General features: G+C 33.0%; 1 protein-coding gene across 1 annotated transcript in view; it reads right to left on the bottom strand.

Moving 5' to 3' along the window:
• Window positions 1-451: 451 nt before the first annotated feature.
• Window positions 452-21,560, bottom strand: part of ankhb (ANKH inorganic pyrophosphate transport regulator b) — a 71,521-nt gene continuing 50,412 nt past the window's right edge. Inside the window, exons 9-15 of the mRNA XM_056465262.1 lie at window positions 17,654-17,788; window positions 14,236-14,328; window positions 11,638-11,733; window positions 8,379-8,508; window positions 5,562-5,685; window positions 3,923-4,022; window positions 452-1,637 (exon numbers count right to left, since the gene is read on the bottom strand). Coding sequence (XP_056321237.1) covers window positions 1,497-1,637; window positions 3,923-4,022; window positions 5,562-5,685; window positions 8,379-8,508; window positions 11,638-11,733; window positions 14,236-14,328; window positions 17,654-17,788 — 819 coding nt within the window. The 3' untranslated portion in view covers window positions 452-1,496. The remainder of the gene's footprint in view (window positions 1,638-3,922; window positions 4,023-5,561; window positions 5,686-8,378; window positions 8,509-11,637; window positions 11,734-14,235; window positions 14,329-17,653; window positions 17,789-21,560) is intronic.

Raw genomic sequence — 21,560 nt, 5'->3', positions numbered from 1 at the left:
TTCATATTAATATTTGTTTTTTATATGGACGTCAATTGTAAGCCTACCAGTTTCCAACATTTTTCAAAATACTTTCTTTTGTCTTCAACAGATGTAAGAAAGTAATAACAGATCGGAATCACGTGAGGGTGAGTAGGCCTAAATAAATGCACAAAACAAATGTGAAGGCGTCCGAGAAGCACTCACCTTCAGCTTTTGGGTTCAGGTGCCAGTGACAAACTGCCACAGAAGAGGGCGCCCTTTTACCGCTATCATCAAGTCAATGTAAATTGCATGTTTACGTCCGTCATGTTGTAAATGAGGTGCGAAATTGATCTCCTTTAGTTTACTTTCATCTAGTCTAGCTGTGTATGACATATAGGAGAATAATATTCCGTTTTGTGAGTAGTAGCCATTGTGTAAAAATACAAACACATTTCCTTCCTTGTAATGAAGACAAGAACGTCACCACTTGAAACCAAGTTCACTGTTTAATGAGAGGACTGAAGACTTTGTGAAACCGTAATAAATGTTTCTATCGTTACTTTGCATTGTCCAGAATATCTCAAATACAGAACAAGCCGAGCCAGACTTCACTATAGTCTAAATCTAAATGAAACAAACACCGGCTTAAGACATCCTCAATATCTGTGCATCATTGCGAAATGTGGAAAAACAGCTCACGGGGGAGGGATAATTAATCAGACTTTATATAACTTTAATATTTTCCCATCACAAACATCCTGAGATACAAAATAAATGCTTGAAATAAATTAAGATAAAAATACTTCAATAGACGAAGTTATGAAAACACAGTCCCGATTCTTTCATTCCCTACAATGTACAGAGTTCACAACATCACCCATACAAAAAAGTGTTTCATATTTTATACACCTACAACATACGTTATATTTAAAAAAATAGGTCCTCTAGATGACCCATAAACCCCAACCATTTGTCACTCGGAAACTTATTTTCTAAGATGTCCATCAAATTCATACTCAATCCCAATAAAAATCTGTGATATCTTTCTCTCTCTGTATATATATATACTTATATCCTCTGTTGACATTTCTTGTAATGATAAAAGCTGTTGGTCCTCAGACCTCAAAAATCTGATCAAGTCTGTCCCTTCTGTTAAATATTAAAGATTAAAAAAGAAAATACATTCCAAGCGGATGATGTAACTGCATTTAGCAAATTACATTTTCCTCCGAAGATTCAAAACATGTAGGACGGCAGCACATTAAAGATCAGCATAGAGAAAAAGAAAAATAACAGCAGTTAATGCACAACATTGCTTTGGTACAAATCAGTATCTTCACTGTCCTGCATGGGCAGCTGGAAGACGCGTGTGGACTGTAACAAAGATATGCTGCAGCTCCTCTGTGTTTATGTCAACCGTGTGCACACTAGAAAGGGGAGCTGAGTTTTCGCCATGGCAGCAGGGTACAGTAAGCAAGAAGAACACTGCCCGAAAAATGCAACAAGGCCCTGATTTCCACAATGCATCCTGCTTAGTCTTCGTCCAGCTCCTCTTCATCTTCTTCTCTCAGCTCCACGATGTCGTCCATGCGGCCCCTGGACCGGACCTCATTCATAGGGGCTGAATCCTCCCCATCAATGGTCATGTCTTCATCAGAGTCTTTCTTTTTCTTCTGTGGATGCAGAAAGAAACTGTTGAGCATTTTCCTCCACTGCACTGGCTTTTGTTGATGAGTTATGAGCAGACCGTGTTTGTTTAAATCTTTCACTATAGCTATATTAACTTTTGTCATCTTGAACTAGGCAGAAAAAAATGCAAATCAATTTCCCCGGCGCCTGGGTTTTATTGATGAAGTACGAGCAGAGTTAATTTGTTTAACTCTTGTGTGCTGTTGAAGATTTTTCATCCTCTCTGGGGTGATTTTGAGTCTTAATTTGACCACTACTTTCTCTGTGTTTCAGCAAATAGGATGATTTTTAATGACAAATCTAATTTTGACACATATTTTGGAAAAATGCTTTGAAAGTTTTCAAAAACTTAAGGCCATATTTTCTACTCTTTCGTTATTTTGGTGGCTGTTTGTGCCCGATTGACTTCCATAATAACAAAATATTTTGACTTCAAAGCCATGACACCATATAATCATGCATTCTTCATTGTTGGTGGTTTTCGCTATTGAGAAGAGGTAAAACTTGTAAATTTTAGAGTTAAAAAAAAGCTTAGTTTCTGGATTTTTAATGGAGTATAGTGTTTCAAAATAAGCTTCTTAGATCTCAGAACTGAGTAACCATAGTAAGTGTGTTCATGCCGCATATTATGATATATTATTATTATAGTGCCTTTTTTTGCACAGGCTTATCTAAAGGGTTAATGGTTCTTAGTGATGATCAACAGTAAAAATTTGAAATTTTACCTCTTCCCAACAGGGAAACCACCAACAATCAAAAATACATGATTATATACTGTCGGTTTTGCAATTAAAAATGGCATTTTAACAACTGCCCAACCAAGAAAAAATTTTGATTGCATTTCTTAACCCCTAATGTCGCTGCTAGTTAACACACTCAATGCACTTCCTATAATTTCTAAAATATCAACCTCTAAAAATGCCAAAATGAATACATATACTATGAAAAATCTGAAAATATGAAGTGTAAGACCAATTTATTTTAAATCATAATCAAAATAAAACATTTTGAATACTAAATCATCTTTATTTTTTAAAGTACATCATAAAATACTTCAGATTCTCATGTAACATGTTTTCTTGTTTTGTTTTTTTACAATAAAACCAAAATCAAGTCTAGTAGTGCAACAGGATTATGTTAGTTAGATTTTTTTAAACCATTGTAAACCAACAATGCTGTGTTGTGTAAATGATTTTAACAGTCATTCTTTAAAACAGTCAAAACATGGTGAACCGTTTGGTAGAGCAGGCAGTTAAAGGGTTTTAATGGGGCAAAAACAGCCACAAACGTGTAGATGTGAACAATACACAAGGGTTAAATTATTCAATTAAATCATACTTTTATGATTTGTTATATTGAATAATAATAAGGCATAAGGCATGTTATGTACAGTTAAGAATGGTTTTACAATTAAATAGTGCAGTCTTTAACCCCTTTGACTGCCCTCTACCAAACGGTTGACCATATTTTGACTATTTTAAATAATGATTGTTAAAGTCATTTAAAGAATGACTGTTTTAAGTAATGCTTTACACACACAGCATTGTTGGTTTAGAAAAAAATATCGATTTTTTTTTGGTGCAGTAGTTAAAGGGTTAGTGTTGTACGATCATACAAATATGCTGATGTGCTTATCCGAAAGTCCATTTTATCAATGCTGAAAACAGTTATACTTTTGTGATTAACTACATTTTTCCTTTCTTACATATTTTAATAATCGTCCTATTATAACTTCAATCAACCATCAATTAAAACTTAAAACTCAATGCATCATGTGAAAACTGCATTAGCATGAAAAGTTTATATATATTTATATTTTTAATAAGCTTTATATATTTTTTTATATACGAGCTCCACTCCTATTGGCAAGTGTCAAGTTTCATAATACAAAATGTACCACTTAATACTCTTTTATTTCTAATACTGACAAAAAAAGTTGAATAAAACAATTAATACACTTTTCTTTCACAGTACACAGACTTCTATAACTTTCTTTGCGCTTTCTGTGTTTAAAATACAAATGAGCAAAAATCAGCTGATCGATTCAAAAGAGACTATGAATATGATATTGTTAACCCTTGACTTACATTGTAGTGTCATTTTATTGTGTTTACAGCTGTAAAATCCTAAACTTTGAAACCAGTTTACAAAAGCAATTCCAGAGGAAATACTTTTATGAAACTTGACTTTTGACCCAAGACCTTATATACTGTAGTTATTGAAATAACTAGTCTGTATTTCCTGCATGTGTACAGTAATAATACTGTACCTGTTTTCGATACACATAGCAAGCTGCAATCGCAACCATGGCAGATTCCCCAAGGAAACCAGCCAGCAGAGATCCAACACCAAGAGTGGCCCCGTGAACCCTGCACAAATCAAGCACAGAGAGCGGTCTAACACAGTCCAACACTTTCATTTACAACTACTAGTGGTCTGTTGCGGTTGTTGCAGAAGGGATACAGCTGCGACCGGAAGTTAACAAGAATTATTTATATTACTTTATAAATTACTTATTAATTGTGTTTTATTAACGTCTACCCTACCACAAACCCTCACAGTAATGTAAAAACAGTTATTATACCGAATTTTATTTGTATTATTAATTAAATTACCCATTAATTGTATTTTATTAATGTCTACCCCCACCAAACTCTAAACTCAACCCTTACAGTAATGTAAAATCAGTTATTATACCAAATTTTAATTGTATTATAAATTAAATTACCCATTAATTGTATTTTATTAATGTCTACCCCCACCAAACCCTAAACCCTAAACCCTAAATTATAATTACTGTTTTTTCATTACTGTGATGGTTGGGTTTAGGGTTTGGTTGGGATAGATGTTAATAAAATACAATTAATGGGTAATTTAATAAATAAAATCAATAATACTCTGTATAATTACTGTTTTTACATTACTGTAAGGGTTAAAATTATTTAGGACCTACAAGACAATATTTCTGTGAATTTAAGGGGGGAATTTAAGGTGTTTCTACTAGGGTTCAATCACTGCTCTCTTGTTAAAGTACTCAATAAACGGATTCCATATTACATGGAATTTCTTCGGTTTATTTTTAAGGGAAAGTCTTAGCATCTCAAGTTGCAGGCAAGACATGGAGCAATGTGGAGGATCTTTCAGTTTACAATTCAGTAAAAGCAATTTACATGCTAAAATGGTTATAAATCTAATCGCTGTATGTTGTTTTTTAGATAATTCAGCATCATCACGGACACCAAATATAGCTAAACTAGCCCCAGGGTATACTTGTTTCCCACCACTTCTGATATTAATTGAAGAACCAAAATCCAATAATTAACTATTTTAGAACAACTCCAAAACATGTGACCGAGCGATGCTAGGGTTTAACTGCATCTATCAAACAGTGGGTCTACGGAAGGGAACATCTTAGGGAGGTTTAATTTAGACAAGTGGAGTCGATGCAGAATCTTAAATTGTATTAAACCATGCCTGATACACACAGAACTAGAATGAACTTGTTCTTCTGCTTCTTCCCATTGCCAGTTTCATTTTCTGCTCCGAGATTCTCTTCCCATGCCATTTTTGAGATGCTCTAATGTAACAGCACATTCGTGAATTTAAGACTTTTTAAGCCCTAAAATTTAGTTTTGAAATTTAAGACACTTTAAGACTTTTAAAACCCTGTGGACACCCTGTAATAACAATCAAGTATAAGTCAACTTTTGTACTTGGTTGTTTTTTTAATATATACATTTATAGACTATATGTAAACACCTTTTATGTGAAATATCTTATTCTGGTCAGCACAAAATAAAAAACAAACCCATGAATTTATGATCCTACTTTTGACCTCAACATATAAGGAGCACATTTAAGCATCTACAAGGTATTTGAGCACAATCAATCCAATCACACAGACATACCCCATGTAAGGCAGCACTATGAGGCTGGAAATGAGGACAATGATGCGGAGGACCGAGCTGGGCGCCAAAACAAAGGTCTTCTTCAGGGTCATGAGCCAACCAGTCAGATGAGCGCGAATCGTCACTGATCATAAACAAAACAACAGATGTCAGAGCTGAGGCAATCATATTTTACATGCTGATTCTTGCAAGGCTATCGCTATTGCTACATCATAAAAATCAGGTCAAGTGCAATAAAATTCAATGGTACTTTGAGCTCTCATTCTAGTTCCCTCTCTCTCTCTGAGGCCTAAAGGCATCGTAACTGAAGCATGAGCACTCTTGACCTTTGCCTTTTCAAATGGACGTTTTCAAAGAGCGACTGGTCCCCTTAAGACCACCTGTCTATTTGATGATGCACTGCAGATCAGACCTCGGATCATGCGGTTTAGTTTGTCATGAGAAAGCCTCCAGAGAATCTGCAGCTATAGACCTTCAGCAGATTTACACAGTTTGAACATGCGTTATTCAAAATACACTATTGTTCAAATGTCTGGGCTCAGAGATATTTTAATTTGAAATTGAGAAAGGATGTATAAACACTAGAACTATCGAGGTGGTCATTCTGAAATTTTGTAATTTAAATGAAATCCATATAACTAAAATAACCTGACTTGTTCTAAATATAAGTATATTTCTTTCTACCAACGTTTATTCTACCAACGTTCTACCAACGTCTATTATTTGCCTTTTTTTACAAGATGTAAAATACGTCTCTGATGTCCCTAAAGTGTGTGTGTGAAGTTTCAGCTCAAAATACCCCACAAATAATCTTTTACAATTCTTTAAAAGTGCCTCTTTTAGGCTTTTGATGCTAATTGTGGCGTTTTGGTGACTGTCACTTTAAATTCAAATGAGGTTGTGCTTCCAGCCCTCTTTTTAAAATGGGGTGAAACTTCAAATGCCTATGTGTCGGCATAGTGACAGATTCAAAAACAAGAGTAACGTCGTATACTAATGAGGGAGAGATGGTCACTAATGGGCGGGGTTTTTCTCTTCTGATAACACGTACAAATGGAGAATGTCAATCAAAGTGTTTTTGCAGTCTGTTTTTATCAAGTGTGATTATAATAAATATAATTAATACAAATTTACCATTAGAAACTGGTAATATTCACAGATTGTCACACAATTGTGTTTAAACCCCTTATAATAGTGACTTTTGCATAGTAGGCCCCCTTTCAAATGACAGTTTTGAGTATTTCTACCTTGAATTACCATGGCCATCAAATTGATCACATGCATTTCAGTGTCCACTCTTTCCCCAAGCCTTTGAATATGCATATGTAGTTATCCAGTATATGCTAACAAAAACATAACCTTCTGACAGCAAAAACATAACTGTACTTCAGACATGCCTTTCAAAACAACATGTTCATTGAGGTGAAAAAACCTTGCTCTCCTGCTTGCCAGACAAAGTGAGTCACGCACCTTTGTGGGTGGTCTAGATACTCGTACACATGTATAGGCTGTATTACTGAAAAGGTTGTATTTTTAGAGTAATGCATTCAGTAAATATGACGACAGACACCCAAAGCTTAATTTTAATATCTCAGTAAAAGCTTCGAATGTAAATATAATGTGATAATATGTTGTCTTATTTGAGAATGGTCAGAAAAAACTGCTATGGCCATTCTAGAAGTATAATTTTGGTAGTTCAAGTGATAAGTTCATTAAAATAAATAAATAAATAAATAAGTAAGTAAATAAGCAAATAAATAAATAAAAAAGTAAATAAATAAATAAATAAAAAAGTAAGTAAATAAGTAAATAAATAAATAAATAAGTAAATAAATAAATAAGTAAATAAATAAATAAGTAAATAAATAAATAAATAAATAAATAAATAAATAAATAAATAAATAAGTAAATAAATAAATAAGTAAGTAAATAAACAAGTAAATAAATAAGTAAATAAATAAATAAATAAGTAAGTAAATAAATAAGTAAGTAAATAAATAAATAAATAAGTAAGTAAATAAATAAGTAAGTAAATAAATAAATAAGTAAATAAATAAATAAATAAATAAATAAATAAATAAATAAATAAATAAATAAATAAGTAAATAAACAAGTAAATAAATAAGTAAATAAATAAATAAGTAAATAAATAAGTAAGTAAATAAATAAGTAAGTAAATAAGTAAATAAATTAATAAGTAAATAAATAAATAAGTAAATAAATAAATAAATAAATAAGTAAATAAATAAGTAAATAAATAAGTAAATAAGTAAGTAAATAAATAAATAAGTAAATAAATAAATAAATAAGTAAGTAAATAAGTAAATAAATAAATAAGTAAATAAATAAATAAGTAAATAAATAAATAAGTAAGTAAGTAAATAAATAAATAAATAAATAAATAATCTGATTTCAAAGAGTTAACGTGACTCTGAAGACGAAAGTAATAGCTGCTGAAAATTCAGCTTTGTCATGACAGGCATAAATGATGTGTTACGATAGGTTAAAATGATAATATAAACATGGTATTTACTGATAATAATATTTATATTATTGTAGTATTATTTCATAAGATTACAGATTTAACTACATTTTTATATAGATAAAATAAATGCAGTCTTTCACAAACTAAATATTTTGTGAACGTCAGCATATGTCCTGTGCTTAAATAATTAGGGTATTCTGATTATAATTTTACCTACTCATAAGAATGCAGTAATCTATTTGTTTAGAATTGTACTTTACTGCATGATAAAAATCAGCATACAGACATGCATCCAAAACTGCATAAAACGTTTGTGTCAGAAAGTGTGATACCTGGAATAGGAAAGAAGGAGAAGATTCGTAATGGGGTGATACAGAGCTCAGCAAAGGCATGATCAACACCTATGATGTCCACCAGGATGCTCTCGGAAATGTGTGGCGCCCAAAACACCATAAAACAGAGCTGCACAGAGAAAGACAAACTACCTGAATGCAACCGTCCAGACCACAGCACGCATAGTAATGTAACATGAGATTAGGACAATGACAAAGGACATGTATCAATAAAGATTAAACATAAATAAACTAAGTCAAAAATAAAATGCAATATAAATAAAAGAAAATAGCAACAAAATGAATACAAATAAAATTAAATTAAAAAAAAAATATATATATATATAAAAAGAAATCAAAAATAAAACATATAAAAAAAGAAAAAAATAACTAAAAAATAAAATAAATGTAAATAAAATAAAATAAAATAAAATAAAATAAAATAAAATTAAATTAAATTAAATTAAATTAAATTGAAGTAATATAAAATTAAAGTTCCTGGTTATTTATCTGTAATGACACTCTGGTAATACTCATTTCATAGTTGAAAATAATATAACAGTTTGCATGCTAATTTTAGACCCAGCACACATCTGGAAGCAACTATATTATACTTACCCTGTTAACACAGCAAACAAATCACTATCATTTACACATAGCTGTTGATCTATCTGGGTGGAGAAGAGCCAGTGAAATGTGGATAAAAGCCCTGGAATGGAGGTTTGTGCACAGATATGAATGAGCACAGACAAAAAGGCTCAACCCATTAACATCATTTTAACATCTATTATATTTAATTTACAATCAGTTCCTAATGGGATATTTTTTACTACACTAAATTTTAAAGCAGAATCTAGATGCTAAAATACATAAATAAATAACACTTCAAATGTGATTCTGCCTTCATATCACTGACAGAGTGGTGAAAATGATCATGTAGTGTAATGCTACAGTGCAGGCTTTAATGTAGGTCAGGAAGGGAAGATGTGACCCTGATACAGAGGCAGAGCATTAATTAATCATTTAGCCTGACTCTAAAAGCACTCACAATAACAAGACACGCTGTCCTAATGATCTCCTTATGGCTTCACCATGGTGTGTTGAGAAGCTGTATATGGAAGAATAACTATTGAAATATAAAGAAAATAGTGTTTATATGTATACATTTAAGACAAAATGATTAACCCTCCAAGTGATGTTTCCAAGGAAGGATTTGGTTTTTCATAGAATGTCCTATTTAATTAAAGAAAGTCTTGTTTTTTTCTCCTGAATTATTTTTTCTTCTCCAATTTCTGTTTAACAAAGAAAATTTTCAACACATTTCTAAACATAATAGTTTTAATAACTCATTTCTAATAACTGGTTTATTTTATCTTTGCCATGATGACAGTAAATAATATTTGACTAGATATTTAAAGGCTTAACTAGGTTAATTAGGTTAACTAGGTATATACAGTATATATATTTATAATAAAAATATAATAATAGTAATAATAATAATAATAATAATAATAATAATAATAATAATAATAATAATAATAATAATAATAATGGTAATAATAATAATAATAATAATAATAATAATAATAATAATAATAATAATAATAATAATAATAATGGTAATAATAATAATAATAATAATAATAATAATAATCAAATGTATAAAATTATAACATAAGCAAAAACTGCAAAGGTCAATATTATTAGCCTTTTTTTTTGCCTGGCTACAGAAAAAGAACTGTTGTCCAATGATTTTCCTAACTAACTTAACCTTTTTAAGCCTTTAAATTTAACTTAAAGCTAAATAGTGGTATGTTGCTAATAAAATACCTAGTAAAATATTATGTACTGTCATCATGGCAAAGACAAAACTAATTAGTTATTAGAAATGAGTTATTAAAAGTATTATGTTTAAGAATGTGTGCAAGTTCTTAAAAAAATTCTATTATAAAATAAGGTTAATATGTACTGTTATTTATTTAATTAATTCTTAATTTGCACGGTGGATCTGCATTCCTTATAATAAATAAAACAATTGTTTTGTAACAGGATGCTTTCAATAAAATGTATTGCATATGCAACTGTATTACATAAATAAATTTCACAAATGTGGACGCAAAACCAACCAACCAAACATTAAATATATAATATAATTTTAATAAATACATTTAATCATTAATTTAAACATTATAATTCTCATTTACATAAAAATGTATTTAAAAAATCAAATAAACCTAAATTATATATAAAAATATACAAATAAATAAATATTAATATGATTAATAATATGAATTGTACAACTATCAGTAAGGTGCGATAAGATTTAAGAATGTAACACGCCCTTAAAAAGAAGGAAAAATACATGTTTTGGCATCTGTTTCCGTGGTGAGTCTTGATTTCGGCTTTCTTTTGACAATGTTTTGTGTGTGAGTGTGTGTGTGTGTGTGTGTGTGTGTGTGTGTGTGTGTGTGTGTGTGTGTGTGTGTGTGTGTGTGTGTGTGTGTGTGTAATGGTTAGTACTTTGATTACTTATACTCTGAGTTCATTGAACTTGCTCTCAGGAGCGTTTTTGAACTGACATACCTGGAGTAGACAGGCTTCATCAACCTAGAGTTCAGGGTTTAGCAGATGATAAATTAACCTTGCTTTCCCACCAAAATACCACCCAGACGTCCATGAGAAAAACAAACACTGAAGAGCTGATAATTAATAGGAACTGAAGTGTAATTCTAATTGAAAACAACACAGACATGGTTTTATTTTTTAAGTTTAACTGTCTTACTTTGAATGTGCATGAAACTGATGAACATTAACCAGATAATTGCGATAAGGAGAAGTATTGAATTTTAAGAAACATAAAAAATATTTCTGGAGTTACAGATTCAAAGATTAGACAGATTCTTCCAGACTTACCCTATTATATTATAGACTCTCCATAAACCAACTGTGAGTTTTGGATTGAAAATGTAGCTTGATGCATAAATGAATTAAAGATCTTAAATTAATGGCAAACTAATCACTTTTTATTACTAATTTCCTTCCACCCTTTTTCCATATATGGGCTGCTATCCATGACAGATAGAAGCTCATTCTCCTGATTGGCTGCAGGAACAATATAACTGCAACCCACAATCACAATAAACTCCCACTGCACCTATAAACTCCATGAACTTCAGCAGACAACAGACATTCCACAACATGAAACAAGTGTGATTAAAAGCAGACATAGGCTGAAGATTGAAACTGTGGATGAACTTACTGTTATAGAAAGAGCCAGACAAACAAAAGTGAAGCGCTTGATGTGGGATTTTGTCACAAATGTACCACTGTTGACCAACTTGTTGCTCGGGTTATTCTGGAAAAATGAAGAGAGCACAGATAGATGTGAAAAAAGCTGTTTTTTACTTTTTGATCATTTACAATGTACACTATTTATCAAAAGATCATTTTAAAGAAACTAATAATAATCAGGAACAATGCATTAAACAATGCATAGTCCAGCCAAATATGAAATGTTACTTATTAGTATTTTGAAGAAACCCTTGACTTCCATAGTATGAAAAACAAACACCATGGAAGTCAATGGTTACAGATTTCCAACATTCTTCAAAATATCTTGCTTTGTGTTTAACTGAAGGAAGAAAATCAAACAAGTGAAAAGGGAGTAAATTATGACAGAATTTTCAATTTTGGGTGTACTGTCCCTTTAAGTTGGTCAAAACAAAAGTTCTATTAAATGAATAATCAGCTCAGCTGTCAAAATTGATAAATATAAGAATTGTTGGTAACACTTTATTTTAATTGCCAGCCTATTATTTAGATATTGGCTGCTTATAAGTACTTAATTAGTACTTATAAGTACATAATCTGCATGATCTTATTCTATATGCCTAATCCTAACATATAACTTGTACAGGGTGAACATTTCACTTTATAAAACATCAGTGAATAAACGTCAATGTATTGATTTTATTTTGCCTGAATATCATATGTTTCGACTCCTAAAGTGCCAGTAGCACTTGATTTCACAGTTTCAGCTCAAAATATTCTTTATTGTTCTACCAAAGAACCAGTCATCTACATCAGAGGTTCCCAAACTTTTCAGCCTGCAGCCCCCAAAAAGCAATGCCAGTGACTCGTGACCCCCAATTTACTCTGAAACGGTTATAAATATACAAAACTTGCATGCAACAGTGCACACACCAATAGGTCCAAGTCTATTCTTCATATAATCTGAACCTCACTCTGAGATCTTCCTCCATATTCAGTCGTGGCCTTTATTTTTATTGTATATGAGTGCCGTAAAGGTCTCAAAAAGTTTAACCTGGTGCCAAAAAATTAATCTTCTGCATCTGACGCTATTGCTGTGCCTTTAATATTATATAATCACCACAGGGGTTGCAATCAAATGAAAAAAAAATGCTGATGGCTTTTTATTTGCCTGTTGTTTTTTTAAAATGTATTTAAAAAAAGTATTTTAGTATTAACTACTATTTTTCTTCTGTATGTTATAGATAAAATATGGTAATACTAATAGTTTATTAAAATGAATTTGATTTGCCACAGCGGAATGAACCGCCAACTTATCCAGCATTTATTTTATGCAGCGGATACCCTTCCATCTGCAACCCATCACTGGCAAACATCCATACACTCATTCACACACATACACTACGGGCAATTTAGCCTACCCAATTCACCTTGTACCGCATGTCTTTAGACTGTGGGGGAAACCGGAGCAACCGGAGGGAACCCACGCGAACCCTGTGAGAACATGCAAACTCCACACAGAAACGGCAACTGACCCAGCCGAGGCTCAAACCAGTGACATTCTTCCTGTGAGGCGACAGCACTACCTACTGGGCCACTGCGTCGCCACATATAGAAGATATTAAACTGATATAAACCTGTAAAGCTTGTAGTTTGTCACCTTTTTTCTGCCTAAATGGATCAACAGTTTTGTTCCCGTCATCTCAAACTTCAATTTCTCATCAAATCATAACCAATCAAAAGCTCTACAGTATATGACATGCCCCGCCCCCTTCAAGAAGCTTCTCATTTGATGCACTTGAGCTCAACCACTCTCACAGGCAGCAATGTGATAAAACAAAACCCTATTGGCTGTTTTTTTTAAAGAGGAGGAGCTACGCTATGTCCCACAGTCTCTTCGTGCTTCGGTTATGATTACGCCAAACATTGAATGAAAATGCAAATTTCAAAACACTTCACGGGACCTTTAATGAATTAATTTTCACCGTTAGAGGCTAGATATATTCACACACTGTTGCCACACGACTGTGTTTAAACCCCTTATAAAAGTGATTTTTGCATAATAGTTCCTTTTAAAAGATCAAACAGACCACAACAAAGGTGTAGATTTATACATTAAAGGGTAAAATCCATCTTTATCCATGAAAGTATTAACTATGATTAGCAAATATCCCTTTACTTCCCAATTCCTGGATCCTGGATCCTGCTAAAGCCTTTTTCTAAGGTCAAACATCCAGAAATAACACCACACCACACCACTGCACGCCTTTTTAAATTACAGCTGTTTCCCACTCTGTTTACCCCCAAAAATAAATGCTTCGTCATGAAGTGTAACGAGATAATAGACATGATGCAGCATTAAAGGTTGAAACTATAAACTAATTTAGTCATCCCTTAAGGCTGTGAGGCTGAGTGGGATAAATACAAAAAGGCAAATAAAGCAAAGAGACCTGGGAGGATATGATGAAAAGGTGTCATTTTACCTTAAGTATATATGCGGAGGATGATTAGCATTAAGAATTCAGAGAAGTGTATGATTAAGGAAAAATAAATGTTAGTTTAAGGTAAAAACAAACTCTTACTGTACCTTGTCGAAAGCAGGGTAAACAGCTCGGAGTTCAGTGAGCCAGCCATAGGGCATGTGGCCCACTGGATATGTAGCTGTGAGAACTGCTACAGCCTGGAAAACAGTAGAAACATGATAGCAACATTAAACACAAACAATTTCAACTGTTTACATTGAAGAGGAACTTTTTCAATAGGGTTATTGGAAAAACCAACCTGTCTATAAATGCAGCAATCAACAGCTAGGAAATGAGTTTTACTATTTCAGGTTTATATGGATCAAAGACAAAGAGGGGTATTCAAGCATCAAAATAATATGTATAAAAGCACAATATGCAAGTTGTTTAAATAAAATATCCAATATAACATTGCTATGCTGTATATTTTGCTGACTTATGTACTTACATTATCCCAAATGTTTCAAAGAATGTTGAAATCCAGATAAATAAGCTATTTTAACTAGTGATACCAACCGTGTCAAATCTGGACATGCTAATGCTGTCATACACAATGATGTCTGGTTTAGTTTTGTTAAAAAAACATGGAAACACCAAATATACTTTAATGTGTTGTCTGTTTTTTTTTAACTGCAAAGAGCAGCATTATAACATGTAAAATGTATTTATTTAATATGATAATACAGCACTGCTTTTTTACTTACATGATCATGAGTAGAAGAACTAGACGTGGTCAAGTGTGACATAATAAAAGCTCTGCTGCTTTTGATTTAAAATTGCATACCGGGCCTTCAAACTATGTTAGACTGTATACCGTTTAATTCTGTGCTATTTTTTATGAGCAAAAAGAAACTTCCAACATTTTTTTCACCAAAGCTTACAGAAGACGCTCAGTAAAGAGCAATTTTGTGTAACAAACTGACTGAGCTTAAAACTAAAACATCTTGTCAGGCATATTTAGAACAAAAATCACTTGACATAATAAGAAATACTTATTATTTCAAATAACTATACTTTTTCACTTTTCTACAAAGCACCGTTTTTTACTTATTTGTCAGCAAAGGGTCTTTACTTAGCATGATAGCATATTTTAGGCATTTTAATACATCAGAGTAAGAATGTTGTTTCATATTTATGTAATTGAAGCATTATTTCACCCAAATTTTAACATTTGATTTTCACAAAAGTTACATTAAACACTTTTGTTCTATGTAATATGCCTTATATACATATAAAAAAAGCCTTTGCAAATTTAATTTAATGTAAACATCAAAATAAGACATCACTTTTAAGTCATATAGTGTTTTTTTTACTTTTAATAAATTGACACTGATCCAAGTGATCTGTCCAGTCTGTGTATGATATAATATAATGTCGGCCCAATAGTCTAGTGGTTAACGCGCCAACATATGGCACAGTAGCACGTCAGGGGGTCCCAAGATCGAATCCCGGCTCAAGGACCTTTTCTCTTTTACCCTACCAGCCTCTCTCTCCAACTTCGCTTCCTATCTCAATACTGTCCTTTCTAAAAAAGGCCAAAAATTTATCTTAAATATAATATAATATAATATAATATAATATAATATAATATAATATAATATAATATAATATAATATAATATAATATAATATAATATAATATAATATAATATAATATAATATAATATAATATAATATAAAATAAAGGTAGCACAGTGGGTGATTGCCCCAAGGTCACTGGTTCGAGCCCCGGCTGGGTCAGTTGCCGTTTCTGTGTGGAATTCTCCCTGTGTTCACGTGGGTTTCCTCTAGGTGCTCCGGTTTCCCCCACATTCCAAAGATATGCGGTACAGGTGAATTGAATAAGCTAAATTGGCCATAGTCTATGTGTGTGAATGCAAGTATGTATGGGTATTTCCCAGTGTTGGGTTGTGGCTGGAAGGGCATCCGCTGGGTAAAACATATGCTGGATAAGTTGGCGGTTCATTCCGTTGTGGTGACCCCAGATTAATAAAAGGACTAAGCCAAAAAGAAAAGAATGTACGAATATAATGTAATATAATATAATATAATATAATATAATATAATATAATATAATATAATATAATATAATATAATATAATATAATATATAACATAACATAACATAACATAACATAACATAACATAACATAATATAATATAATATAATATAATATAATATAATATAACATAACATAACATAACATAACATAACATAACATAACATAACATAATATAATATAACATAATATAACATAATATAATATAATATAATATAATATAATTAAATTTTGGTACACAAGCAAAAGTGGCGATACAACAAAGAATAAAATACAAAGCTGTCAGTATTGTGTAGAGATTCATACAGCCTCGTATTGTTTTACAGTATAATTATTGCATGTCTCGTCATGTGTTTGTTGTAGTTTTTTTGTGTCGTCAAGTTCCCTCATTACCTGTGCCACGCCTCATCTTTTGTCACCACGGTTGTTCACTGTTCCTTGTAATCGTGTATATAAGCCTCTTTGTTTCACTTCCTGTTGGTTGTTGTTGTGTATGTAAAATGTTAAATACTGTTAGCCAGTTGTTGTTATCCCTTGAATTCCTTAACCTACCTTGCCCAAGTTCCTGATTTGTTTAATAAATGTTTACTACACTGCTTGTGGATCTGCCTCTCACCTTTTCCAGGACTCCCCATAACAATAATATTCATATTCTACATTATTTCATAAATGACTGAAAATGCTTTTAATATTTTTTTGTTTATACTGTAATATTCATGCATCATTCAAATTAAACACTATAGGGAATTTCTATTTCTGTAGTTGACCTAAAATACCTGTGAAAAGTGTATCCAAATAAACTTGAATTTAATTCAATTCAACAAAAAAATCCAAAATTTAAATACTATATATACTATAATACTATACTATATATATTTATATATATACAGTTGAAGTCAGAATTATTAGCCCCCTTTGAATTTTTTTTCTTTTTTAAATATTTCCCAAATTATGTTTAACAGAGCAAGAAAATTTTCACAGTATGTCTGATAATATTTTTTCTTCTGGTCTTATTTGTTTTATTTTGGTTAGAATAAAAGCAGTTTTTAATTTAAACATTTTAAGGTCAATATTATTAGCCTCTTTAAGCTATATATTTTTGATAATATACAGAACAAACCATTATTATACAATAACTTGCCTAATGACCCTAACCTGCCTAGTTAACCTAATTAACCTAGTGAAGCCTTTAAATGTCACTTTAAGCTGTATAGAAGTGTCTTGAAAAATATTATTATTAGAAATGAGTTATTAAAACTATTATGTTTAGAAATGTGCTGAAAAAATATTCTCTCCATTAAACAGAAATTGGGGAAAAAATAAACTGGGGGGCTAATAAATTATGGGGGCTAATAATTCCGACTTCAACTGTGTATACTATATAAAGGCATGTGTGTGAGAGTGTTTGCCTGAGAGTACACTAACCTCTGTAGCAGCTGTGCTTCCTTTGAGGTCCCGAGACACAAACAGGTTTACGATGGGTCTGCTAATCCGTTGTGTAGCCAGAATGAGAGCCAGTGGCCACCAGAAGCTTAGCATCTTCTTAATAGTGGCATCACCCTAAAACACAGAAGCAGTGTCAGTGTAAAGTGCTTACAGTACTGGAGGGCCGAGCAGGAAGAAAAGAGAGTGGAGCTGGAGTGTAAAGAGAGTAAAGTGGAGCAAAAAAACAAACATTTTTTAAAAATGTTCGTTTAGATGTAAGTTTCCAGCGGTAAAAGGATTTCTTCTATATTCTGCAATTCTGTGTTTTTTAAGTGTGTCATAATAAGCATATGATGCGGCTCTGATTGCGTGGGCTTGTCAGTTGAAATGTGGTTGGCCTGGCCGATATATAACAATTTCTCAATATCATAATAAGCATATGATGCGGCTCTGATTGCGTGGGCTTGTCAGTTGAAATGTGGTTGGCCTGGCCGATATATAACAATTTCTCAATATCCTTTTTTGTAAAACTAAAACAAAGAGGGGTAAAAGAAGTACATATTCACATTTACTTTAACAAGTTCAATTCAACTAGAAGCACAATTTTACTAATGTACATAGTTTTTATGCAAATCATAATAAGCATGTGATGCGGCTCTGATTGCGTGGGCTTGTCAGTTGAAATGTGGTTGGCCTGGCCGATATATAACAATTTCAATCAATACAGTTTTTTCTATTTAGTTTATCTGTAAACATATCCATGCAGTGCAGTATAGCTGCATGAAAACATTGATTAACACCAGGAAAGAGTGTGATGTCTGTGAGGTGTTTTTTCTGTGGCACAATCCCCGAAGCATCACGCAGAAAAAGTGGCTTAACTGAAAATTAAAGGGTCAAATACATGGTCAACAGGGTCATACAGGGTCAAATACAAGGGAATCTGCCAAATTCCATATTGTTGAGTATTCGTGTAAAGAGTCAGAATTAAACTTACATCAGCCTCAGGGGTGGACTTAGTGATTTATGGGGTCCTAGCATTTTTGAAAAATAAACTGCATGTTAAAAAGTATATCATATTTTATGGGGGGCCATTGGGGGGCCATTTCAGAGATTGACAATTTATAGGAGGGCCGTTTTGACATTCAAGCACAGGAAAAAAGTGGAAACCTGACATAATTGATGCATTTTAGGCCAACAGACATGACGTTTATATTTCAAGCATTACCTGTCACCAGTGATAATGCAAATCAGCACGTTTATCATGTCACACATCAGCTGCTGAAATATATCTGCGGTTGTTGTGTGTATGACCGAGCTTTAGACACACACTCAGTCATTCTTCCACAGAGTATATGCAGTCAAAACTCTGGCTTTTTGTTTCTTGTTGTATAATTGAAGGGGTAGTTTAAATTGCTATGAAAATACTACAAATAATAGGCATAATAACTATTTTTCTGTCCCAACCAATTGTATTGTCCCAATAGCTTAAGAACAGCAGAAAGCAGTTTGGGCAACTTAAGTGACGTTACGGGCAATTGTTCTTCTCAATATCCTTTTTTGTAAAACTAAAACAAAGAGGGGTAAAAGAAGTACATATTCACATTTACTTTAACAAGTTCAATTCAACTAGAAGCACAATTTTACTAATGTACATAGTTTTTATGCAAATCATAATAAGCATATGAGGAAAATTTATTAAATGAGACCGTTTGAATCGAGTATTAGCAAAATTATCATATTTGTTACACCACCACCATAACGTGCAAGCCATGAAGAAGTGTTTGTACAGCAAAATACAGGTGGTATAAAACTGATGATGATCAAACGGCCCTTGAATATTTACAAAAATAGAGCTTTAGTAAAAATAAAGCACTTACGGACATATATTTTAATGTTTAAATCAGCCCTAGAAATAAAACGCATGTGTGTTATTCTCGGCCGCACACTGAGAGAAAATGAAAGTAAAACTAATCTGAATGCAGTAGTTGAAATGTCGACTAGGTGGCAGGTCAAAACCACAAGTGCCTAGACGTGACTGCACAACAATAATAGAGGTTCAAAAATATATGTTTTGGCTGGCCGAATCTCATTATATTTTTAACGTCAGTTGTGGGCTGGAGGGAGGAGGAGGGCTGGCAGTTTGAGACCCCGGTTTTAATATTTAAAGGAATCTTTATTTTCCTAATGTAAAATTAAAAGCAATAAATTTATAAATAAAAAAAAAAACAAGTTAACAAACTATGTACAGCAGGGGTGTCCAAACTCTGAGTCCTGCAGATTTTAGCTCCCACTTGTCTCAACCCACCTGCACGGATGTTTCTAGAAAGCCTAGTAAGAGCTTGACTAGTTAGCCCAGGTGTGTCTGATTGGGGCTGGAACTAAACTTTGCAGCAGAAAACCGACCTTCCAGGACCGAGTTTGGGCACGCCGTTGTACAGTTAATTAGCCATTTTTGTGATTAGATTTGTATAGCAATAATAATTAAAAAAAAACATTTAAACAAATTTAATTCACAATCCATCAAACTAATCTTTTCACCATTTTTCTTATGAATCGAATAATTGCTGTTTGTGAATTAGCGGCCGTTTCACTGGGAAATGTTATTTGAACAGGCCCTCTCTTAACAAGCTCACAGCACTCTGACAGGCCAGACAGCAGGATCGCGGAGGAAGCTGTGTTTCGTTGTTTGTCGTATTTCTGCTTTTTTTCCCAAATGTTCTCAAAATTCTCACTGTTGAACACTCTATCTGCCTCTACTCTGATTGCTGGCAGACTGGTGTCACTAAAACCTCTTTAATTGTAAGCAACAGCAAGACAATAATAAGCGGTCCATTTAAATTATCACATTTAAAACAGAGAAGAAGCAGATCAGTTTGACTGTACCAGGGAAATACCTCACGCTCGCTGTGCTAAAACATTTGCCGTTGCTATGCAGAGAAATGATCTGCTCTCAAGACTGCAGGTGTGAGAGAAGGCTGTGTGGCACCATGCCACTTTTAAGTGCTCTGAGGCAGGGTAGAGACTGACAGCATCACCCACAGCCGTACCTGCCAACAATCCCGTTATTCCCGGGAGTCTCCCGTATTTCAGACCCATCTCCCGCCACCCTCCTGTTTTGTTATTTCTCCAAGAAAACTCCTCTGATCCCCTCCAGTCCTCAGCTTTTTGGTACAGTCTATAACACCCCTGGATCACTGACTTTGGTATAGTATTCGATCGCAGCGGCTGCCCGAAACTCGGTGCACAGTACAGTTACTTTGCTGTGTTATTCAGACACCTTACCCCCGACACCTAGACACCCCCCCATTTTCAGAGATAAATGTTGGCAGGCATGCCCGCAGCTCATTACGAAGAGTAACGATAAGAACGGTACAGCACTGACACATGAGGGTCTCTAAAAAAAATCCAGTAACACATAAAACATTTTTTGGCACTAGGGGGATCTAAAAAGTCGCTAAGTTGGCAACACTGGCAGTAGTGTCTTTGACTGAAGCACTCACAACTTGCACATGTGCAGTACTGATGGAATGTACCATTATTCATGGGGGCCCCGGATTTGAAAAGACGTAATAACTTGAAAATCTTAACAGTTATAGACAGATTTTACAACATATGAGAGAAAATGAATAAAAGAGCTATTTGATTAATATAGGATTCTTGGCATTGGTTGGGGCTCCCTAATTCCCTGGGGCCCTAAAGCGGCTGCTTACCTTGCTTATTGGTTATGTCCGCCCCTGATCAGCCCTTAAAATGTTATTTTAACCACTATGAAAAAATGTTCCATTACCTTTTGTATATATGTATTTTCTGTACATACTGTTTTTCTCACTTTATTGTGAAAGTGAAAAAGTGAAAGTTGTTCCATGTGACCAAGTATAGTGACTTATACTCTGCATTTATTTTTGAA

This window comes from Danio aesculapii, chromosome 2 (assembly GCF_903798145.1).
Source record: "Danio aesculapii chromosome 2, fDanAes4.1, whole genome shotgun sequence".
Lineage (NCBI taxonomy): Eukaryota > Metazoa > Chordata > Actinopteri > Cypriniformes > Danionidae > Danio > Danio aesculapii.
This window is presented reverse-complemented; position numbering and strand designations above follow the sequence as displayed.